The sequence below is a fragment of the Chiloscyllium punctatum genome, chromosome 16 (genome assembly GCF_047496795.1).
Source record: "Chiloscyllium punctatum isolate Juve2018m chromosome 16, sChiPun1.3, whole genome shotgun sequence".
Classification (NCBI taxonomy): domain Eukaryota; kingdom Metazoa; phylum Chordata; class Chondrichthyes; order Orectolobiformes; family Hemiscylliidae; genus Chiloscyllium; species Chiloscyllium punctatum.
The window spans coordinates 11,413,629-11,435,161 of record NC_092754.1 but is presented as its reverse complement, the minus strand read 5'-3'; the positions used below and the strand labels follow the sequence as shown (position 1 = coordinate 11,435,161).

Genomic DNA, 21,533 nt, shown 5'->3' with positions numbered 1-21,533 from the left:
CTTTATTTTCTTTATGGCTTTGATTTTATTCCCTATGCAATACCGTGGGCAATAAACCAGATCTCCACTAGCACCCCACTAAACTGTACCCTGAAGAATCCAAATGTGAAACCCAGGGCAACTCTCCATTACATTCTGTGTTCCTCACTATGTCTGGTTCAGCTTCACCACTCTGCCATGATAACCTAATTGAAGTAAGTTGATCATTCAAGGCGCCCATTTTGAATAGGTGCCTGCAGACCAGTTTGAATGACCCACCTTCTGTTAACTACTGCTATTTATGCAAAGTCACTTACACAGAGCATTATAATAATGCCTGTTGCTAAACAGTAGTGAGAGTCCAGGACTGGCTACGTAAGGAAAAGATAACACAAATAAACTTTGAGGGTATATGTTAAACTCAGATCCCAATGCTGCACAGCATGATGTTTTAAGCCAACATTGTGCAAACTGATAATAAACCTTTGAAATAATGTTTGACAAGTTTGAACATTGGAAAAATTGAATCGTTAAAATATACTTAATTTAATCTTGAAACAATTGTGGGATTGAGAACAGTACTTACATTTATTTACTGATATAACAATAGTGAAGAGAGCTCATAGTTTTTGATTAATTACTTTCCAGTACTTCTGAATGATACGATAAAGTTCTATCAAAATACAGTTTGTTTCTTTCCTTTGATCCCTTTCTTTATTTCTGAAAGAATATCTTCAGCTGAAAAGAATACCAACTGGAAAATCAATAAATAATTTATTGCGATAATAAGGTTGCAAAAATGATGTTCAAGAAATCAAGGCAACATTAGAGTCATAGAGGTATACAGCATGGAAAAAGGCCCTTCGGCCCAACACTACCATGTCAGACCATTGAGTACAAGCATTGGGACATCATTTTACAGCTGTACAAGACATTTGTGACGCGATATTTTCTTATCAGGAAGGGTATTTCAGCTAATCTCAGCTGTGCCCTTATGATCGATCAGTGAACACAGAGGTATCACAACCCTGAGGCTTTCCCAATTTTCACCTCAAGGTTACTAAAACTGATTGTGTTGCTGCTGTTTACTCAGCAGTGGGTGATTTTAACAGACCACAAGGCCCTATTTGAAGTACAGGAAGGAAACCATTCAGGATTTAAGTAGTTCCCTTAACTTTAATTTCTAAGTCTGATCATTGCAGTATGTGGCAGTTTGACATGCACAAGTTGGCTGTCACATTTCGTTGAACTCAAAATCATTTAATAGGTCATAATGTGGTGTGGAACATTTGAAGGTTATGAAAGATGCTATTTAGATTCATATTCTTTCTTCTAACATCAAGGCCAATTCATCAAGGGTGTAATAGGTCCAAGTGCGACTTCAGCTCCTGTCAATTGTGGTTTTGCAACAGGAGTTCACTGAGCTTATAATGTATAATTCACAATGCTTTACCAAGATGTAAAATGCTATTCTGTCAGAAGTGAAGAACGGCTCTTGTCAGAACAAACTGTACTGTGATTTTTAAAATCGAAGCAAACGCTGGACGTCTGTAATAAACAGAAAATGCAGGAGACACACAGCAGGTGCGTCTACAATGTGCAAGGCAAAGATGCGTTAATATTGCAGGTGTGTTCTGTTGCGTTAATATTGCACGAAACATTTGCTTGCATTTACTGCTGTATTAAAGGCATCTCATTGTATACAATTCATTTGGACTTTATAACAAAGATTATTTTCAAGCTCATTCTCAACTTCTGGACAATGCTAGCAAGGCCAACATTAGTTGTCCATCCTTTGTTTCTCAAGAGAGTCGGTCGGTTGAGGTGGGTGGTTGGCTTTCTTCCAAAATCATTCAAACCTATTTTGAAGTGATTGGGTGAGGTGCCAGTCCACTTCAGAGGCACTTAAGAGATACTCATGTCATGTTGTGTTTGTAATCATACAAAGGCAACAAACTTCTTTCGGTAAAGGACATGAGTAAACCAACCAAGCCTTTACATGTACAGCCCATTAAGCAACAACTACTGTGGGCATGTTGTGCAAGATTGTCCACCTTCAGTCCAGTCAGTCTTTAATTATGAAAATACATGCTGGCCAGAGCAGAATTGGAACATTGCAGACACTGGAACAGATCCTATGAGATTATCTCTGGAACCACAGCCTGTGACTGGTCGAATCGATATCAGTTAACGGAGTGGAAACATTGAGCGTTGAATTTCCATGGCAACAGTGGCAAATTGTCACAGCAGGTTAGGATAAGGTGGAATTGCAAAGTTACATAAAGGTTGCTTTCTGGCTAAATAGTTTGAAGCCTAAAATGCTGTTTAATTAACAGCCTCCCCTTCTTTTCAGAATTTCCAGAATCATTTTGATAATTGTTATTACGGTGTTTTTGTGTCTTTGATCTGGCTAATAGCTTTTCTTTTTGTCTCTCTTTCTGCTGTCTCTTTTGTTTCTCTCTTTTGTTGTTCCATTCCTCCTGCCTGATCTCCCTATACTGTACTGACAAACAATGCTCCCCTGTGTCATTATTGCTTGGATCACGGTATCTCATACCTTCTTGTCACGTGATTTCCGATTGCGTAACATTTCTGTCAATGGTCGGTGCGCACGGGACTGGCAATTCCCTTGCCATGCCTACTTCTCTCTTAATGTATCTCTCCATCCAGGAGGCAAAGGACTGAGGCTAATTAAGGGTAAGTAACTTGATCATAGTCATACCCACAATTTAGTTAGTCCGCGGTAAGGCAGTGAAAACTGGGTAAGACCACACCACCTGAATACGAAGAAACGCCGAGCTAAAGCAAATTGTTCCGGTCTCCTGTTGAACCAAAGGTGGGTGGGTATCAATTCAGACTTTATTTTTTATTCTGATCTTCTCAGGTTTTCACTGTATTGTTTCAGTTGTCTCGCTAAGTAGCCGCAATGCAAGTGCTGTATAAAAGGCCTTTAGTTTGCAGATTAGTTTTTAGCTTGTTCTGCGATCAGGTATTTAAGAAGTGCTCTAATCACTGTTACATGTTGTGATATGTTTACTGTTGATACAGCATAATCATTATTTTTAAGTGGGTATAAGCAATGTTTTCATCGCAAATTCTCTTTTTATAGCCATTCTTACTTTTGTTCCAAGTCTAAATTTAAATTCAGATAATATTATGGTAAAAAGTTAAACAATATGCTTATGTATAGCAGCTTTGTAAATCAGTCACAAACACTTCTTCTGTTGGGCTTTGCATAATTATGTATTTGAAAGTATAAACGTTAGGATTCCAGTAGGAGTTTTAGGAAGCAATTGCTGAGCAGTCATCAACTCAAAATTGTTTATAGGAGAGTGAGGGGAGAGTTTAGGAAAAATATATTTCCGTTGACAGTCATTGGAGTTTGGAATATTTCACAACAAGGTGTGGTTGAGTTATAGACTGTTATAATAGTCTATGTTATAATCTATAATAGTTTAATGTTATAGACTATATTTTTTATCTATTACCTTGGTTAGTATATTAGGCATTACAATAGCTGTTGCATCGCTTAAAGGACAAGATGATTGAATAATTAAAGGGTTACAGGGCTTGTGTTAGACAGTGTAGTGAATTTTGGAGTGTATTTCCAAAGGTACAGAATGGAATAAAGGCCCTCATTCAGTACTGTAAGCTTCTTTGGTTTGTGGTACTGACTGCATTGCAAAGACATCACTTTCCTGGGAAATTCATCATTCATGTTCTTGTTTTGGCCCCGTCTAGTTCTCACCCTGGATGGACAGTTTATACCAACATAGCATATCCTGTCCATTATTGTCCAATAATGGGATAAGGGTTCCTCTGGTTCTATGGCATTGCAAATGCGTAAATGATGATTTCTCCATTTGCTGTATGAAAGACAGGTTTTTTAATGTGAACGTGTTTGCCATGTGGCAAAGTGAGTAATTCAGTGAAATTTTGCATCTATTTAACCTCCCACCACTTCTGCTCAAACAGTCACTCCTAGATGTGACTTCAGCACAGTATCGGGTCAAATGCACAAATTGTGAGATTGTACAGGTCAAACGCTGGGATCAGCCAAAGCAGTATTCATTTTGTAGTCTCAATTGCTTAGGTTGCACAGTGTCAGTAAGATTCAATTTAAGCCTAAACTTGGAACTTCAGATTTCTTCAAAAGGGTGGACAAAAACACAGTCATTTTGTTAGAATAACTGGGGTTTCTGCACACTCTCAAATATCTAGAAAGGGAACAAGATCTCATTCTAATTCTAACAGTTAAATTGCTGCTAGTCCTTAGAGTTCTTTGCCTCATGCTGGAATTCTCTCTCTAACCTCTTCACCTCAAGACCATTCTGAGCAAGTTTTTGATTATCTGTCCCCATACCTGCTTATGTGGTTCAGTAACAAGTTTTTTGAGAAGTTTCTTGGGAACAGTTTATGATGTTAAAGATGCTATAGAAATGTCAGTTGTTGCTGCTCTGTAGTGGCTCTGCAAGGGACCACTTTCGCTCCTCCTCTTTCTCAGTTTCATGCAACCCCTTGCCAACAGCATCTGAAAGTACAAAGTCAGTTTTCACAGAGAAGTTCACTGCACATAACTCTTCTGCATCATCACCTTGTCTCTACTGCTGCTGAATTCTCTGCTGCAGAGACTGCTCCAACCAACAAGTAATAGATGGCTTCCAATTAAATGTTGGGACAACTGAAGCTGTTGTCTTTTGTTCTTATTCCCAACTCTGTTTCCTACCTACCGACTCTGTCCTTCTCGCAGGAAAAGGTCTGTATAAACCAGGTTTTTTATAGCCTTAGGGTTGTCTTTGATCCTGAGGTGAACCTCACTTCATATTCATGCCGTTATGGAGCCCCCTCCACTCTTTAATGTCACTCAATTTTGCCCTAGTCTTGGCTCATCACTGCTGAAGCTCCCATTCATGCCTTTGTTACCCCTAGAATCATCTATTCCAGTGCACTAGGAGAAAGTGAGGACTGCAGATGCTGGAGATCAGAGCATCCCTGGCTGGTCTCCCTCCATATGGATTACCCACAGCACTGCTGCCCATGACTTAATTTGCAGCAAGTCTTATTTCCCAAATAACCCCATGCTCGCTGACTAACTCTGGCTTCCAGTCAAGCAGCACCTTGAGTTTAAAATTCTCACCCTTGTTTTCAAATCCCTCTGCAGCCTTGCCCCTCCCATCTCTGCAATCGCCTCCGGCTGCACGAAGCTCCAAGATATCTGTGTTGTTCTAACCCTGGCCTCTTGTGGTTTTCCAATTATAATTGTTTCACATCATGTGCTTTTAATTGTATAGGCCTTAAGTTCTGGAATTCTCTCCCTACACTCCTCTGTCTTCTGCTCACTTTCCTCTCTTAAGAGAAAATATTTGGCCAACTGACCTAATATCTCCCTATGTAGCTCAGTGTCAAATTTTGTTCCTGCTCCCATGTGATGTTTACAGTAGAGCTGCTAACTAAATATATGTTGTTGTTGTTCAGAGGCCATTTTTATTTTCCCACTGAAAGCTTGGCACTTAGTCTTCCATAGAGGCATTCTGTGTTGTCTTTTATATAATCACAGGGCATGGGCATCATTGGTTAGGCTGCCATTTATTGCCCAAATGGTAATTGAGAGTCATTCACATTACCAGGGTCATGTGGTAAGGTATTACTATGGGTCAAGAGTCACTTGTGGACAAGAACAACAAAGTTTCTGCTGTGAAGGACATTAGTAAACCAGATGGGGCTTAGCTTTTTAACTCCAGTCCTTTTTTAAACGTTTAAGTTCAGATTTCGCATGCTGCCATGGTAGCATTTGAACACATGTTGCCAGAGCAGAGACTTGGAATTCTAGACTGCTCGTCCAGTGACCTTGCCAATACATCACTGCCTCCTGGTGTTTCTGTGCTGCTGTTATTTGTTTCCATTGTAAATAATGTCTCTTTCTTCCAATCTCTCACGCTTTCCTCTAGATTAGTGATGATTCAATCATGTGGGAATTTTAAAAACGTTTCGGGGCAAACTGCTGTGCTCTTCCAGCACCACTAATCCAGTAGATGATTCAATCATGCCAAGTTAGATAATTCATAAATTTAGCCACTGGGTGGTGTGTGGTGGTGTAGTGATAACACACTGGACTAGTAATTCTGAGGTTCAGGCTAATGCTGTGGGATAACAGTTCAAGACCATTAAAAACAGGTGTTCATTCTCACTGGTGAAAATTAAATTCAATTAATGAAATCAAACCATTAAACCATTGTCCATGGTTTTTAAAAATAAAGTTGGTTCACTAATGCCCTTTTGTGAAGGAAATCTGCCATCCTTACCTGACCTGGTCTACATGTGATTTGAGATCCACGGTTAACTGTGAAATGGCTGAGCAAACACCACTCATTTCAATTACTGAGATGTTTGTAACATTGACAACTGTGGGTGAAGTGCCGGAAGACTGGAGGTTGGCTAATGTGGTGCCACTATTTAAGAAAGGTGGTAAAGAAAAGCCAGAGAACTATAGACCGGTGAGCCTGACATTGGTGGTGGACAGCTTGTTGGAAGAACCTGCGGGACAGGATTCATGTGTATTCAGAAAAGTAAGGACTAACTAGGGATAGTCAACAGGGCTTTGTGTGTGGGAAATCTCACTAATTTGATTGAGTTTCTTGAAGAAGTAACAAAGAGGATTGATGAGGGGAGAGCAATGGATGTGATCTATATGGATTTCACTAAGGTGTTCGACATGGTTCTTCATGGTTAGTAAAGTTAGATCACATGGAATATAGGGAGAACTAGCCATTTGAATACAAAACTTGCTCAAAGGTAGAAGACAGAGGGTGGTGGTGGAGAGTTGTTTTTCAGACTGGAGGTCTATGACCAATGGTGTACCACAGGGATTGATACTGGGTCCACTGCTTTTTGTCATTTATATAAATGATTTGGATGTCAATATAGGAGTTATGCAGATGACACAAAAATTATAGGCGTAGTGAAAGTGAAAAAGGTTACCTCAGAGTACAACGTGACCTTGATCAGATGGGCCAATGGGCCGAGGAGTGGCAGGTGGAGTTTAATTTAGACAAATGTAAGGTGCTGCATTTTGTAAAGGCAAATCAGAGCGGGACTTATACACTTAACGGTAAAATCATAGGCAATGTTGCCGAACAAAGAGACCCTTGAGAGCAGGTTCATTGTTCCTTGAAAGTGAGTCCCAAGTAGACAGGAGAGTGAAGAAGGCATTTGGTATGCTTGCCTTTACTTGTCAGTGCATTGAGTATAAAAGTTGGGAGGTCATATTGTGGCTGTACAGGACTTTGGTTAGGCCACTATTGGGATGCTGCATGTAATTCTCGTCTCCCTGCTTTCGGTCGGATGTTTTGAAACATGAAAGGGTTCTGAAAAGATTTGCAAGGATGTTGCCAAGGTTGGATAACTTGAGCTATAGGGAGAGGCTGAATAGGCTAGGACTGTTTTCCCTGGAGCATCGGAGACTGAGGGGTGACTTTATAGAAGTTTATAAAATCATCAGGGGCATAAGTAGGGTAAATAGACAAGGTGTTTTCCCTGGGGTGGAGAAGTCCAAAATTAGAAGACATAGGTTTAAGGTGATAGAGGAAAGATTTAAAAAGGGACCTAAGGGGCAATTTTTTCATGCAGAGGGTGGTGCATGTATAGAATGAGCTGCCAGAGGAAGTGGTGGAGACTGGTACAATTACAACATTTAAAAGGCAGCTGGATGGGTATGTGAATAGGAAGGGTTTAGAATGATTTGTGCCAAATGTGGCAAATGAGACTTGATTCATTAAGGATCTCTGGTCGGCATGGATAAGTTGGACCGAAGGGTCTACTAATGTGCTGTACATCTCTATGACTCTAAAAATTAGGGATGGCCAACAAATACGATGGCATAATCCTGAGACCCAGGTAATGTTCTGGGGACTCGGGTTTGAATCCTGCTGTGGAACTTGAATCAGTGGAATTTGAATTCAGTTTTCAAACAAATCTGGGATTAAGAGTCTAACGATACCATTCTTGAAAAAAATTCCATCTTTTGTTCACTAATGTCCTTTTGTGCAGGGAACTGGCATCCTTACCTGGTCTGGACTGCATGTAATTCCAGACCCACAAATGAGATTGACTAGTAAGTGCGCTCTGGGTTGGGTATTAAATCTGGTGTAGGCAGTGACACCCTTACCCTGTGAATGAATAAAAAATAAAATTAATTATTGGATTGGCCAGCAAATGCCCACGTCCTGTGAAATAATAAAAACAAACAAAATGCTATCACCTGGAATATTGATACATAATGAGGGTTTTAAAATAAACTTTTATGTACAGCTCCTTTTCAAACAATAGTTTGAGTAATTACCCATTACTTTGAGCTTGGGATTTCACAGCCAATGTTGGTAAGAGAGTTTCACAGTATAGTTAATATAAACTGAGAAAACTGTGGATGTGGTAAGTCAGAGACACAAATAGAATTTGCTGGAAAAGCTCAGCAGGTCTGGCAGCATCTGTGAAGAGAGTCAGAGTTAACATTTCGGGTCACAACTGGTCAGAGGAAGGGTCACTCTACCTGAAATGTTAACTTTGATTCTCTCCACAAATGCTGCCTGACCTTCACAGCTTAGTTTCTGAGTAAGAACCTTGGTATGGTCCCAACCAAGGCATTCACCAGTTAGGACCAAGAAGAGGAAACATCTCTTCAGTCAGATAGTTCAACTCTTCAAAACCCCTGTACTCTTTGAAACCCCCCAGAGGGTTGTGGATGCTTCACCTTTGAGTACATTGGGATAGAGATCAATCGATTTGTGGGCCAAAAGGGAATCAAGGGATATGGAGATAAATTGAGAAAGTGCAGTTGAGATAATGGACCAGTCTCGATTTTATTGAATGGTGGAGCAGACTCCACAAATTGCCAGCACCTATTTCTTGTGCTCTTAAAAACATATTCACTCTATTTTATGTTGTTTATATCTGATAAATTGTTTTGTAGTGTCACCCATAGCTTGGTTGGTAGCCTCATCACCTCTTCACTGGGTCATGGGCTCAACTTCCAGTCATGAGACTTGAATTCAAAAGCCCAGGCTGACAGCGCAGTGCAGGATTGGGGAAGCACTGTGCTGTCGTCTTTTGGGTGGAGGTATTGAACTCAGGCCTTTGGGATTTCTTGGGTAGATCTGAAAGACCCCACAACACTATTTTGAAGATATTCAGGGAATACTGCCCAGGGCCATGGTTGATATTTATTCTTTGATTAGTATCAGAAGTAAAGCCAATTGTCTGGCCTTTGTAACATTGTAGGATCTTGCTGCATGTAAATTGCTTGTTGTGTTTCTACATTACAATGGTGTTACATTGGTAACCTACTCTCCCTTTCATAACCCTCTGAGTTCTCTTTACAGACTACTTGTTAGGCATGAGAGCTTCATATATACTTCATATATATATATATATCCTTCAAAAACTCCGATTAGTGGTCATTCCTTCTGTATGCACTTTAAATGATTTAGTTTTAATAATTTTTAATTTAGACAGCATGGTGGCTCATTGGTTAGCACTACTTCATCACAGCACCAGGGACCTGGCTTCAATTCCAACCTTAGACAGTTGCCTGTGTGGAGAAAGTGAGGACTAGAGATCAGAGTCAAAAGGTATGGTGCTGGAAAAGCACAGCAGGACAGGCAGTATCCGAGGAGCAGGAGAGTTGATGTTTGGGCAAGCATTCCTGATGAAGAGCTTATGGCCGAAATGTTGATCCTCCTGCTCCTCAGATGCTTCCTTACCTGCTGTGCTTTTCCAGTGTCATATGTTTTGACGATTGCCTGTCTGGAGTTTGCACATTCTCCCTGTATCTGCATGGGTTACCTCCAGGTACTCTGGTTTCCTCTCAGAGTCCAAAGAAGTACAGGTTAGGTGGATTGTCCATGCTAAATTGCCCATAATGATGTCTAAATGATGTGATATCTAAGTGGATTAGTCATGGGGAATGCAGGGATAGAGGAGGGGAGGTGGGCCTGGGTAGGATGCTGCTTGGAGCATCAGTTTGGACTTGATGGGCTGAATGACATGCTGTTGATTCTTTGATTTGATTATTTAATGAGTGTTGACAGATTATCTCATCGAGGTATAAAACAGTTGATCTTAATTTTTTCCTCATATGAATTCCACTTACTCTACATCTAACAGGATTCAACTCATACTGAATAGAAGTAGTATTTTACTTCTTTTGAAAAATACCCATGTTCCTATCCAGTGATAGAGCCACTAGATCTCTGTGCTCAATGAACTGGTTTGGCTTTCAGTTGGTTATGTCTCAGTTATAAAATTCCCATTCTTGTTTTCAAACACTTGTTTGACTCTGCCAGTTCCCTTTCTCTGTAATTTCCTCCAACCCCACAGTCATCTGAGATATCTGCGCTCTTCTGCTATTCTGTGCCTCTGTCATTGACAGCTGTACCTAAAACCTATTCTATTCTTCTTTTAAGACACTCCTTAAAACCTATCTCTTTGACCTAACTGAAAACAAAATGCTGGAAATCACAGTGGGTCGGGCAACATCCATGGAGAGAGAGCAAGCTAACATTTCAAGTCTAGATGCCCTGATGAAGAGTCATCTAGATTCGAAATGTTAGCTCGCTGTCTCTCCATGGATGCTTTTTGCTACCTTCCCCCACTCTCCTCTCTGACCCATCACCTTCATCCCCACCCCCATTCACCTATGGTACGCTTTGCTATCTTCTCCCCAGCTCCACCCCCCTCCCATTTATCTCTCCACCCTGGAGGCTCCCTGCCTCTATTCCTGATGAAGGGCTTTTGCCCAAAATGTTGATTTTCCTGCTCCTCGGATGCTGCCTTACCAGCTGTGCTTTTCCAGCACCACTCTAATCTAGACTCTTGTACCATGGTTGCTTGGAAAACTAGCAAAGAGCTTCATGATGTATACTCTTGAGAGTTAATTATTTTGTGAGGCTGATAAAGGGGAAATTAGAAGGAAAAGAAGCAAAAGAAAATCTTTTGCAATATTTATGGCGTCGAACAATATTCAATGCTCATAAGCTGTACTTTGTCACGATGAGATTTGTACTTAACTCACCACCTCCTAAAGACTGCATTTCCAATTCTGTCAATAAATAATTTATTTGTGTTCACTGAATATTCTCTTTGTGGATTGTGCCTCTTGTTATTTGTGATTATCTGTAGCTTAGAGCTACTTTGAATAGTTGGACATCTGTTGTAAAAGCTTCTGAAATAATGCTACGGTAGATAATGTTGTTTTCAATCATTTGGCCATTTAATAATAAATGAGATCTGATCTGTATGACTAATATAACTTCTTGTGAGATTAAGGCAGGTACCATGTTGCTCTGAATGTCCCATTTGAAAGTAGTTAAAGTATTAATTATTTAGTTGTGTACTAACAGCAGGCTGTTAAATGTGCAGGAGTTAAACCTATAATAGAATATCCTGACAGTATTTTACTGTACCCAATGGCCTTATCTACTGTGGGAGGGGGTGGGGGGTGGGGGTTTGATATTGGTAACAACAAAAGAAAAAACATTGCATTTTTAATGCATCTTTTAAACCTCAAGATGGGGGATTTCAAGATTAGGAGGAATGTTTTTAAGGTGAGAGGAGGGAGATTTAAAGAAAGGACATGAGGGGCAAGTTTTTTCAATAGAGGGTGGTTCGCATGTGGAACGAATTTCCTGAGGAAGTGGTGGATGTAGGCACGGTTAAAGTGTTTAAAAGACATTTAGATAGGTTCATGAATAATGATGGTTTGGAAGGATAAGGGCCAGGAACAGGCTGATGGGACTAGTTTAGTTTGGGATTATGTTTGGCATGGACTGGTTGGACTGAAGAATCTGATTCCATGCTGTATGACCCTATGACCTGATGTCCTAAAGATTTTATAACAAATTTGCACGCGGTAAGATTCACAAACAACTAACATTGAACTAAATGATCTGATGATCTTTTCTTCGGTTGTCCAGAACATTAGGGCTAAATGTCCCACTCTTCTTTGAAGAGCGCCACAGAGCTTGTATGCCTAGCTGTAGATGGAGCCCCAGTATTGTGTGAGCGACAGCATCTCCAAGAGTGCAACCCATGGCCTTTTGATTCACGAATGAGATTGCTTCCCCTTGGCCAAAACTGGTAGTTTGTTGTCCATTGAACTCTGCGAGCTGATCAATGCCGTATGACCAAGACAAGAGCAGTTCTGTGTCTGTGTACCCATTGAAGCACCGTGAAAGGCTATATGTTTATTTTTAGGTTTTCCTTTCTTGAAATGTCATCTCATTTCTCCTGACTCTAGCTGGGGAACTGAACAGTTCTGCCTTCACCCAGATGATCATGCTTCATGAGGGAGTCTTGTTATGAGCCAAACTAACTCAAACATATATCGTTCATCTACAATCGCAGAGTAAGGGCCACACCAAACTCATGGATGTGCTCATGACAATTACTAGATGATAAAGACCAAAGCCCATTTCATTCACCTTTTGCCATTCTTGTAGTCACGTGAAACAATGAGGATTGACAGTTTACTGTATAGCTCTATCTTTCATTAATTAGTTAGCAACAGAGCCAGAATGGTCACAAGGAGAAACTCCATTGGTGGATACCCTTTGGAACCATATGCTCAAAGACACTTCTTTTGTCTTAAGCATTTCTTTACATCTGTTCTGTGTGGTATCTGTTATCTTTACCCAAGTCTGAGATATCATAGAAAATAGGAGCAGGAGTAGGCCTTTCTGCCCTGGAAGCCTGCTCCACATTCAATGATCATGGTCGATCATCGGACTCCATTCCCTGTTCCTATTTTCTCCCCTACCCTTTAGCCGCAAGAACTGTATCTGACTCCTTCTTGAAAACATTAAGTTGTTTGATCTCAGCTGCTTTCTGTGGCAGAGAATTCCATAGGCTCACCACTGTCTGGGTGAAGAAATTTATCCAGATCTTAGTCCTAAATGTCCCAACTTGTATCCTTAAACCATGACCTCTGGTTCAATATTCCCTGGACACTGGGAACATCCTTCCTGCATTTCCATGACTAGTCCTATTAGACTTACAGCTTGATCATTGTGCATCCGCAGTTATACACAGAGGGACAGCCTGCTAAATGGGCGAATTGATGGTGGGAGGAGGTGTGAAAGAATTACTAAATCCTACCTTGCTTGTTATAAAGCATTGCTAAAAATGTAAGGACCCTGAATCTAGATGGGCAAAACGGTAAACAGTTTTGGAAGTTACCTTTGTTCTCGTTTCGAAATACCCTGTTTGTATGCACCTTTCTGGTGAATACATCAGTTTGCACAGCAGCTTAGTGTTTCTCCAGGGTGTCAGCCACTCAATGGTTCTTCCAATTAGTACTGACTGTCAATAGATTGGACAATAAAACTCCACCTATTTCATTGAGGCTTGGCGGATAAATTATTGTGCAAGAAGCTTTGTTCTACTGCATCTACTTTACATTCTTAAGTACTTAGAATGGAGTCAGTCTGGAAAAATGTCACTGTTTGGATACAAACTTGACAGTTGAAAACACAATCTCAAAACAAGATATTAGATATGCATTAATTTTTTACACCAATGACAGCAATTTGCATTGCCTCGGCAAGAAACTACTTGCACCTAGTTTCCATATGCTGCTGCGTTCAGTCTCAGCTGATGTGATATCACTAACGTCTGGAGACAGGATATTAAAAATATTCTTCAAACCATTTCTCAACTTCTGTCATGTTGCTCAGATGAAAACACTTCTTGTCTCAAATCCAGCTTTCTCCCAAAGGGCAACCTATCTAAAGGAATTAATTGTTTAAGTGTTCTTCTCTTTGCCACAAGACTTTATTTAATTGTTATAATTATAAGCTTTGATTAAACTGGATTGAAGTTTTGAAACAAGGCCTTTGCTGGGGTATGCTATTTTGCTTGCAATTTATTCTTCAAATTTACATTTAATGACTTATTGAAAAAAATCAATGGATTGAATAACATAGTGGGGAGTTTGGAATAGGCACACAAATATGCTTGTATGAAATTCTCATTTTAGCAATTGCTGTCTACTTTAAATAGATTAGCACCTTCATTATTGAAGTGAAGTTGCATATGAATATAGTGAATGAAGTAGGATTTTACATAATGGTTTTATAATTTTGCATACTTGCTGCCAAGTCTAAAGTTAACAGACCAAACTATCAGTGGTTGAATCTGCTTGTCACTGTCTACTCATGATGTGACACTGATTAACATAAATCTCTTAAGGATTGAACCAGTTTCCACTAGGATTTAGAATGTTAAGTCCCTGGGTGTAAAGCTGTGAAAATGCTGTGACTCTTCCCAACAGCTCCTTTGGAAATAAATCTTCAAATTAGAGCTCTTACAAGCTCATTGATGTCACAATTTAAATAAACTCACACATTAATGACACAGAATTTTCTTCCTTTCTTGTCTTTCTAGACTTCTACACTTCCTCTGGTTCCAAGAAAAATAAAACTGAATAAAAATTGAACTTATTTTGAATAAAGAGGACTCTGGGGAAGTATGATAGTGGTGTACAACATAACGAATATTAAGATAGAAGTAAACTAGATATTTAATTTGAATTAGGAAGCGTAGGTACAAAATTCATGAAGATAGTGATTAAATAGGGACTGAGTTGGATGATCAGCCATGATCATATTGAATGGTGAGCAGGCTCAAATGGCTGAATGGCCTACCCTGCTCCTATTTCTATGTTTCTATATTACTTGATGTTTTAATGTCAGTTAATATTATATTAAATTAGTTTTCACAGATGACATTGGGGTGTTACTGTATAGTTGACTTAAAGAATATAAAGAGGTTTTGATAAAGCCCCAGTTGGGAACACTTAGGAGTTGGGCACAAAAGTCACTTCCCAGTTCCATCCAGCCCCTGGCCATTTTCCCAGTGGTATGAAGGGAATGGGAGGTAATGGCAGGGCTAGCCATCCGCAAGCATTGGATACCAGATTTGTTCAGTTATTGGTTTGTGAAAGCCTATTGAACATCGACTGGAATTTTCAGTCCTTTGTTAGGTCCCCAGAATTGGCTCCAGTTGTTTTAATGGGAGCTCAACCCTCCAGGCAGGTTTAGAAGCCCCCTCGATAATGGCGGGCCAGTGAATGAGGCTGTTTTTCAATTTAAACATTAAAACAAAGGATAGGTGGTTGTCTCCACCTTGGGGTAATCGCTCTGATTTACTCAGAATTTACTTTGATTGAAGTGAAGGAAGTCCAGAAAGATTGTGGCAAGGTGAATGTGGAAAGGATGATTCCTTTTTAGGTGTGTCCAAGACTAAGGAGTACTGTATCAAAATTTGGGAGTACCTTTGTTGGCCAGCAATGAAAAGAACTTTTTTTGTGCGACTTTGGATCCCTCTGAATCAGAAAGCAATGGAGATGGTTATTGAATTTTTTAAGTTAGAAGTAGATAGTTTCTGATGAGGCAAGGAATCTAATGTGGAATTTGAAAGGCGAACCCATTGGCTGTGATCTTATTGAATGGCGGGGCAGGCTCAAGGGCCAAATGGTCCAATTTCTTTGGTTTGTAAGAAAATGTCTCTCACTGTGTCTCTCAATCTGGAGGAGCCTCCTATTATCCTTCCAGCATTACTGATTACAGATTAGTGCTTTGCACATAATGCAGGCCTCTGATCCCCCTTTTGAGCCTGATGGCAGGGTTCAGAAGCCTGTAGGCAAGGTCCTATCTATCAAAAGATACTTGAAATGATGAAATGCAATGATGAAGCCCATTTGCCCATTCTTTCAAGTGCCAGGAATTTTCTAAATTCCAAGATTCCTAGTCCACATGGAATTTACACACATGGAATTCAGAGACTCCCACACTTTCCACATGAAGTTGAATTGAATTTGAATTAGCTTTGTCACATGTCCTAACATGACTGCAGTGAAAAGTTTACAAGTCATCACTTACAGTACTATCTTAGGTACCTAGGTATAGATTCTTAAGTACAAATTCTTAGGGAAAATTATTAGAAAAATAAAAGAAATAAGAAGTCCAGCAATAATTTAGAAAAATTGAGAAATAAGAGTTCAAAATAACAGTCCTTCCAAACTTGCAGGTCTCCTAATCAGCAGGAGCTGAACAGATTGAAGGATTGAAGCCTGTCATGAAGAGGTTTATTGGTAAAATTGCTCACCAAGTGTCTTCCATTGATCCCTAATTTCTCATATCTGCTTTGCACAGGTACAAAATCTTTCAACATGATGTCCCCTACAAGTGATAACTCTGAGTTACTGGCTGAGATCAAAGCTGGGAAAAATCTGAAGCCAACCTCACAGAGTAAAGGATGTACTGTGGTCTTTGCAAGTTCTGGGACAATAGTAAGTACTCAGTATATCGGATGTGAAGGATTTTATATTGACAGTGCAGACCTGAAAGTGAGCAAATCGACACTTCCTCAAATGTTTTTTTCCTTTATTTGCTCCATGACAGCCTGAATATGCAAAGCGCCAGGTTGGCAGTCCAACTGAACCAGCTGTAAATGGCATGGCAACGTCACAGACGGTGGATGTTGAGTCTCTCATACCAACTCACGATGAGCAGGGAACCCCCATCCCAGAGTGGAAGAGGCAGGTGATGGCACGGAAACTGCAGGTCAAGATCCAGGAAGAGGAAGAGCAGAAACGTCAAGTGAGTTTTTAAAATAAACCCTGCCCCTCTGTATCTAAATCACTTGTGCCCTCTTCGCTGTGTTTTTTGATCAACTTCAAGATTTCTGAAGCTATACTTTCATCAAATTTTATGCACCAAATCAGAGCTGAATAAAGAAAAATCTGAGAGAATAAAAAGCTTAGTAAAGAGGGCTAGTATGATTGAAGTGAAATTTCTCACTGTTATGCCAAGCAAAGTTACAAAAATATCAAATAAGTCTTGATGCTAAGTACGCAATTAAATACATGGAGGTTACAATGTAAAAACAGGCCATTTGGCCCAATAACTTTGTGTCAGTGTTTACACACCATCCCAAGAAATAGTTCTAATCACATTCACTCCCTATCTTTTCCCTTATCTCCTTCAACCACTTCATCCACCCATTCAATCTAATCTTGAACCTTGTTACAGTTTTTTTCTACACCTGTAAACCTGGAAGGAATTACCATGGTTTTGTAGATCTCTGTATGAAGAAGGTTTACCTTCTGCCTGAGACCAGGCAACATATTGGATTACTCTGCCAGAAAGGATATGGAAAACAGATTCAGTAGCAGTTTTCAAAAGGGAATTGAATATATCCATGAAGGGCAAATTGTAGAATAATGGGGAAAGAGTGGGTGAGTGGGATAATTGGATAGTGCTTTCAAAAGGCACAAACACAATGGGATACATGACAATCTTCTGTGCTGTCTAATTCATTGACTCAAAGAATGACCTAGTTTGTATCCAAATGGGATAACTTCCCTCTGCTAGCTGTTAAGTTTTTCCCAATTGCTTTTTTAGAGTGATTGGAACAGAAGTCCAAACTCGGTAAACTGGCTTGAGGATTGAATTCCTCATATACTCGTATACAAGTTTGTAAATTCGTATACGAGTATACTGTTCCTATACTTATATTTGGAATTGTTCTTTGGACTCTGTTTTGCATTATGAATGCAATTTTCCATTCCTGAGACCTTTTCATAAGTTCCTCTTTCTCTCTCTCTCAAACCTTGTTCTTAACTTACCAAAGGTAACTTCAAGTTTCCTTCATTTCAAGAACCTTTGCATTTTGTTTGTGCACATGAAAATATCAATTCGAAGAAATATGGATCGTATGTGAATTGGTTGCTGTTAGTTGGCCAGCCATTGAGATGGCAGTGCTCAACTTCATACTTGATTGAAAACTTGGTGATAAGCCAAAACTTTCTGCAGGCATTTCATTATTCAGTGTAACCATTTCTCATTGAATTGAATTGAATCAGAGAATGAATATGGCAAAGATGAGTCCACTCTGCTTGTTCAGCCCATGTTGACTCTCTGCCAGAGCAACATCATTGGTCCTACTCATATAGGAATGAATTAAACTAAGTGCAGTTCTGAAGGCTCTTCTGTGGAAGTTAGATACAAGGGGATTCTCGTCTTCTGCTCTCTGGTTATCCCTGCTCACAACATCTCATGAACAAGACTGGCAGAGTTGGATCTCTTAAGTTTAGATACTTGTTTTTGCCTGCATTGGCAAAAACCAATAATTCATTGATTATTACTCCTATTGATGGCACTGTTTGCATTAATGCATTAACCAGATAAGTTCCGCAGTAAATCCCTGACAGTAAGTTTGGCATCTTCGTTCCTGTTGAAGAACTTATGCTTGAAATGTCGACTCTCCTGTGCCTCGGATGCTGCCTGACTGCATGTGCTCTTCCAGCGCCACACGTTTTGACTCTGATCTCCAGCATCTGCAGTCCTCTCTTTCACCTCCCTGCTGTAACCTCAAGCCAGGTCTTGTGTATAATTTTGTCAAATTACCTTGCACACTTAGAAGTCACATTTGAGCTTGGTCCAGAACTGTACAAAATCCATTCAGAATAATCTGGGCCACGTCAGCTCTGCCTACTTCCTTTAACTGCCAAATGTCATTCACTGGTTTCATTCTGGATCCAAGTTGGTCATTTTATTGACAGCAAGCCTCTAGGCTAATCTGATTGGCAACTGAAGCAGATTGAGGCGTTTATTATTTTGGATAGTTTTGGTGCTTCTCTGTACTAGATCCATGTTATTATCTCTGACAAGATGTGGCCCAGAATTGCAGTTTTGCAGAATCCTGCTGAAATTTAAACCATTCTGTGCCAAACTTACTGTCAGGGATTTACTGCTGAATTTATTTGGTTAATGCATGAATTGCCACCAATGGGAACAATAACCAATGGATTGTTGACTTTTGCTCTGGTGCCTCACTGTCAGAGTCACTTACATCTACACTCCCCTTCCACTTCTATTATGATGTGGATCAATGGTTTTCTCATTCTGAAGACCATTCCATCTAAATAGGCCTTTAGAACTTGTAGATCTAGGTTGGCTTATGCTGTTGGTGCTGAGGTGTATTGCACATCTTGATTACACAACATCAGAAGAGGTTGCAGCTTCCAGAACTCCAGGATTGTAAAGGCAGTACTATTTCAGTGAAAACCATCAGAGTTGAGAGTATGGTGCTGGAAAAGCACAGCAGGTCAGGCAGCATTCGAGGAGCAGGAGAATCAATGTTTCGGGCATAAGCCCTTCATCAGGAATGAGGCTTGTGGGCCAAGGGAAGGCTGAGAGAGAAATGGGAGGGGAGTGGGTCTGGGGAGGAGGTAGCTGAGAATGCGATAGGGGTAGACGAAGGTTGGGGAGAAGGTGATAGGTGGGAGAGGAGGGGGGAGCGGATAGATGGGAAGGATGATGGACAGGTCAAAAGGACAGTGCTGAGTTGGAAGGTTGAAACTGGGATAAGGTAGGGGGAGGCGAAATGGGGAAACTGGTAAAATCCACATTAATCCTATGTAGTTGCAATGTCCCAAGGTGGAAGATGAGGCGTTCTTCCTCCAGACGTTGAGTGGTTAGGGTTTGGCAACGGAGGAGGCCAAGCACCTGTATGTTTTTGGTCGAGTGGGAGGGGCAGTTAAAGTGTTCAGCCATGGGGCGGTGGGGTTGGTTGTTGCAGGTGTCTGAGAGATGCTCTCTGAAACGATCTTGGCGTCCTGTCTCTCCAATGTAGAGGAGACCACATTGGGTGCAACCGATACAGTAGGTGACATTTGTAGAGGTACAAGTAGATTTCTGTTGGATGTGGAAGGATCTTTTGGGGCCTTGGATGAAGGTGAAGGGGGAGGGCTTTGCAAACCATCAGAAGTCAGTTGCATACAAATTTCCTTACTAAAAATGTTGCTACCTCAGTTGTATGCTGGATACAGGGGATTGGTTAGCTCATTTGGGAAATTGCGATGCAGAATGATACTGGCAGCCCAATTCCTGTACCAGCTGAGGTTAGCACAAAGATCCTGCCTTCTCACCTCACCTGAGGCACGGTGACCCTCAGGTTCAACTCACCACTGGTTGTCTCTAAATGAGAGATCACCCATAGTCCTCTGGGACTGAGGTGACCAAACCTTTACACAACTAGCTCCACAAACCTTCCAGAAAATGATGTTCCAATGTCCTTTATACCAGTGATTGATCACTTGGTTTTATCAAAATTTAGCCATCCTTAGCAATTTTTACATAAAACAAAGTGCTGCAGGTACTGGAAACCTGAAACAAAAACAAATTTCTGGAGAAGCTCAGCAGGTCTAGGAGCATCTGTGGAGAGAAAGCAGAACCAACATTTTGGGGGTCCAGTTCCCTTTCTTCAGAATTAAGCACTTTTTGTTTAGGTTGTCACAGATTTCCAAGTATCCAGAATTTATTTGGTTTTTCATTGAAATTATTATTGGGATAAATGCACCAAGATATTTGAGAGGTATAATCTGTTCTTACATCATAACACACTATACATTCTTATAAAATATATATACTTTGCGATCAGCATATAAATTCTCAACTAGGTGATGATAACCATGGCTCACTAATGTCTTTTGGGGAAGGAAACTGTCATCCCTACCTGGTATAGCCTACATGTGACTCGAGACCCACAACAATGTGCTTGACTCTTAACTGCCCCCTGACATGGGGGAGGACACTCTGTTCAAGGGCAATTCAACATGGCAACAAATGGTCTTTCCACTGATACCTACAACCCATAAAAAAATAAAAACAAATGAACATTAGTGGACTATAGGGCTATCTGCTGAGAGTTTATTTGATGAAACTTGCTTGGCATAGCTAGTGTGGATTGGATTGCTGTGCAGAGTGTAACATTTCATTGAGTCGGTGTTTTGAATTTAAACTTTACAAATTACAAACATTAAGATGAGCTTGAATGCATTGTCCACCAGTTTTAAATTAATGGCATTTAACTTCCTCAAAATATATTCTGCACCCATCCTCATACATCAATGCAAAAATGTATCTGAAACTCCATTGTGCTGTTTAGGAAGTATCACATAAGAGATTAACGTAAAATCAAAATTTAAAGATTATTCGAATAGTGCAAGAACCTTAGATATTAAAGCTACTGCTCATTTATCAAATAATAAACTTTATTTCAGTCTTAGAAATATAAGGAAAAATCTTTATCTTTCATATCAGATGCGAGTACAAGGTTTCATTTTATTTTCCATTATTTTACCTTATTGGGAGACATTTTGTGCTTTAATGGCCCAGGACTTTTTCAGCACATCCCAGGAATTGTTACCCATGAAAAATGGTAACAGCACTCAGGCTGATCAGCAAGTTAACACAAGTAACACCAGATGGATTTTCATGCAGATAAATGTGAGGTAATGCATATGGGAACAGAGTAGGCAAGCACGTATATGATCGAAGGGTATCAATTAGTAAAGGCACACAGTAAATAGGATTGAATGTGATTATGTAGAACATTCCAATCTCAGTTTGAAACTGTTACCAATGAGTCTCATTGAGGACTGCAGTTCCTATCAGCAGTTTTGAATTCTAAAGTAAATTAATTTATTTTAGGGTTGCATA

General features: G+C 40.1%; 1 protein-coding gene across 4 annotated transcripts in view; it reads left to right on the top strand.

Moving 5' to 3' along the window:
* espn (espin) overlaps positions 1 to 21,533 on the top strand; it is a 175,092-nt gene that overhangs the window by 116,594 nt on the left and 36,965 nt on the right. For 3 of the 4 annotated variants that reach the window (XM_072586221.1, XM_072586219.1, XM_072586222.1), the window contains 3 exons: positions 2,650 to 2,676; positions 16,182 to 16,318; positions 16,431 to 16,628. In XM_072586221.1, coding sequence (XP_072442322.1) covers positions 2,650 to 2,676; positions 16,182 to 16,318; positions 16,431 to 16,628 — 362 coding nt within the window. The remainder of the gene's footprint in view (positions 1 to 2,649; positions 2,677 to 16,181; positions 16,319 to 16,430; positions 16,629 to 21,533) is intronic. The other variant, XM_072586220.1, reaches the window with a different exon arrangement.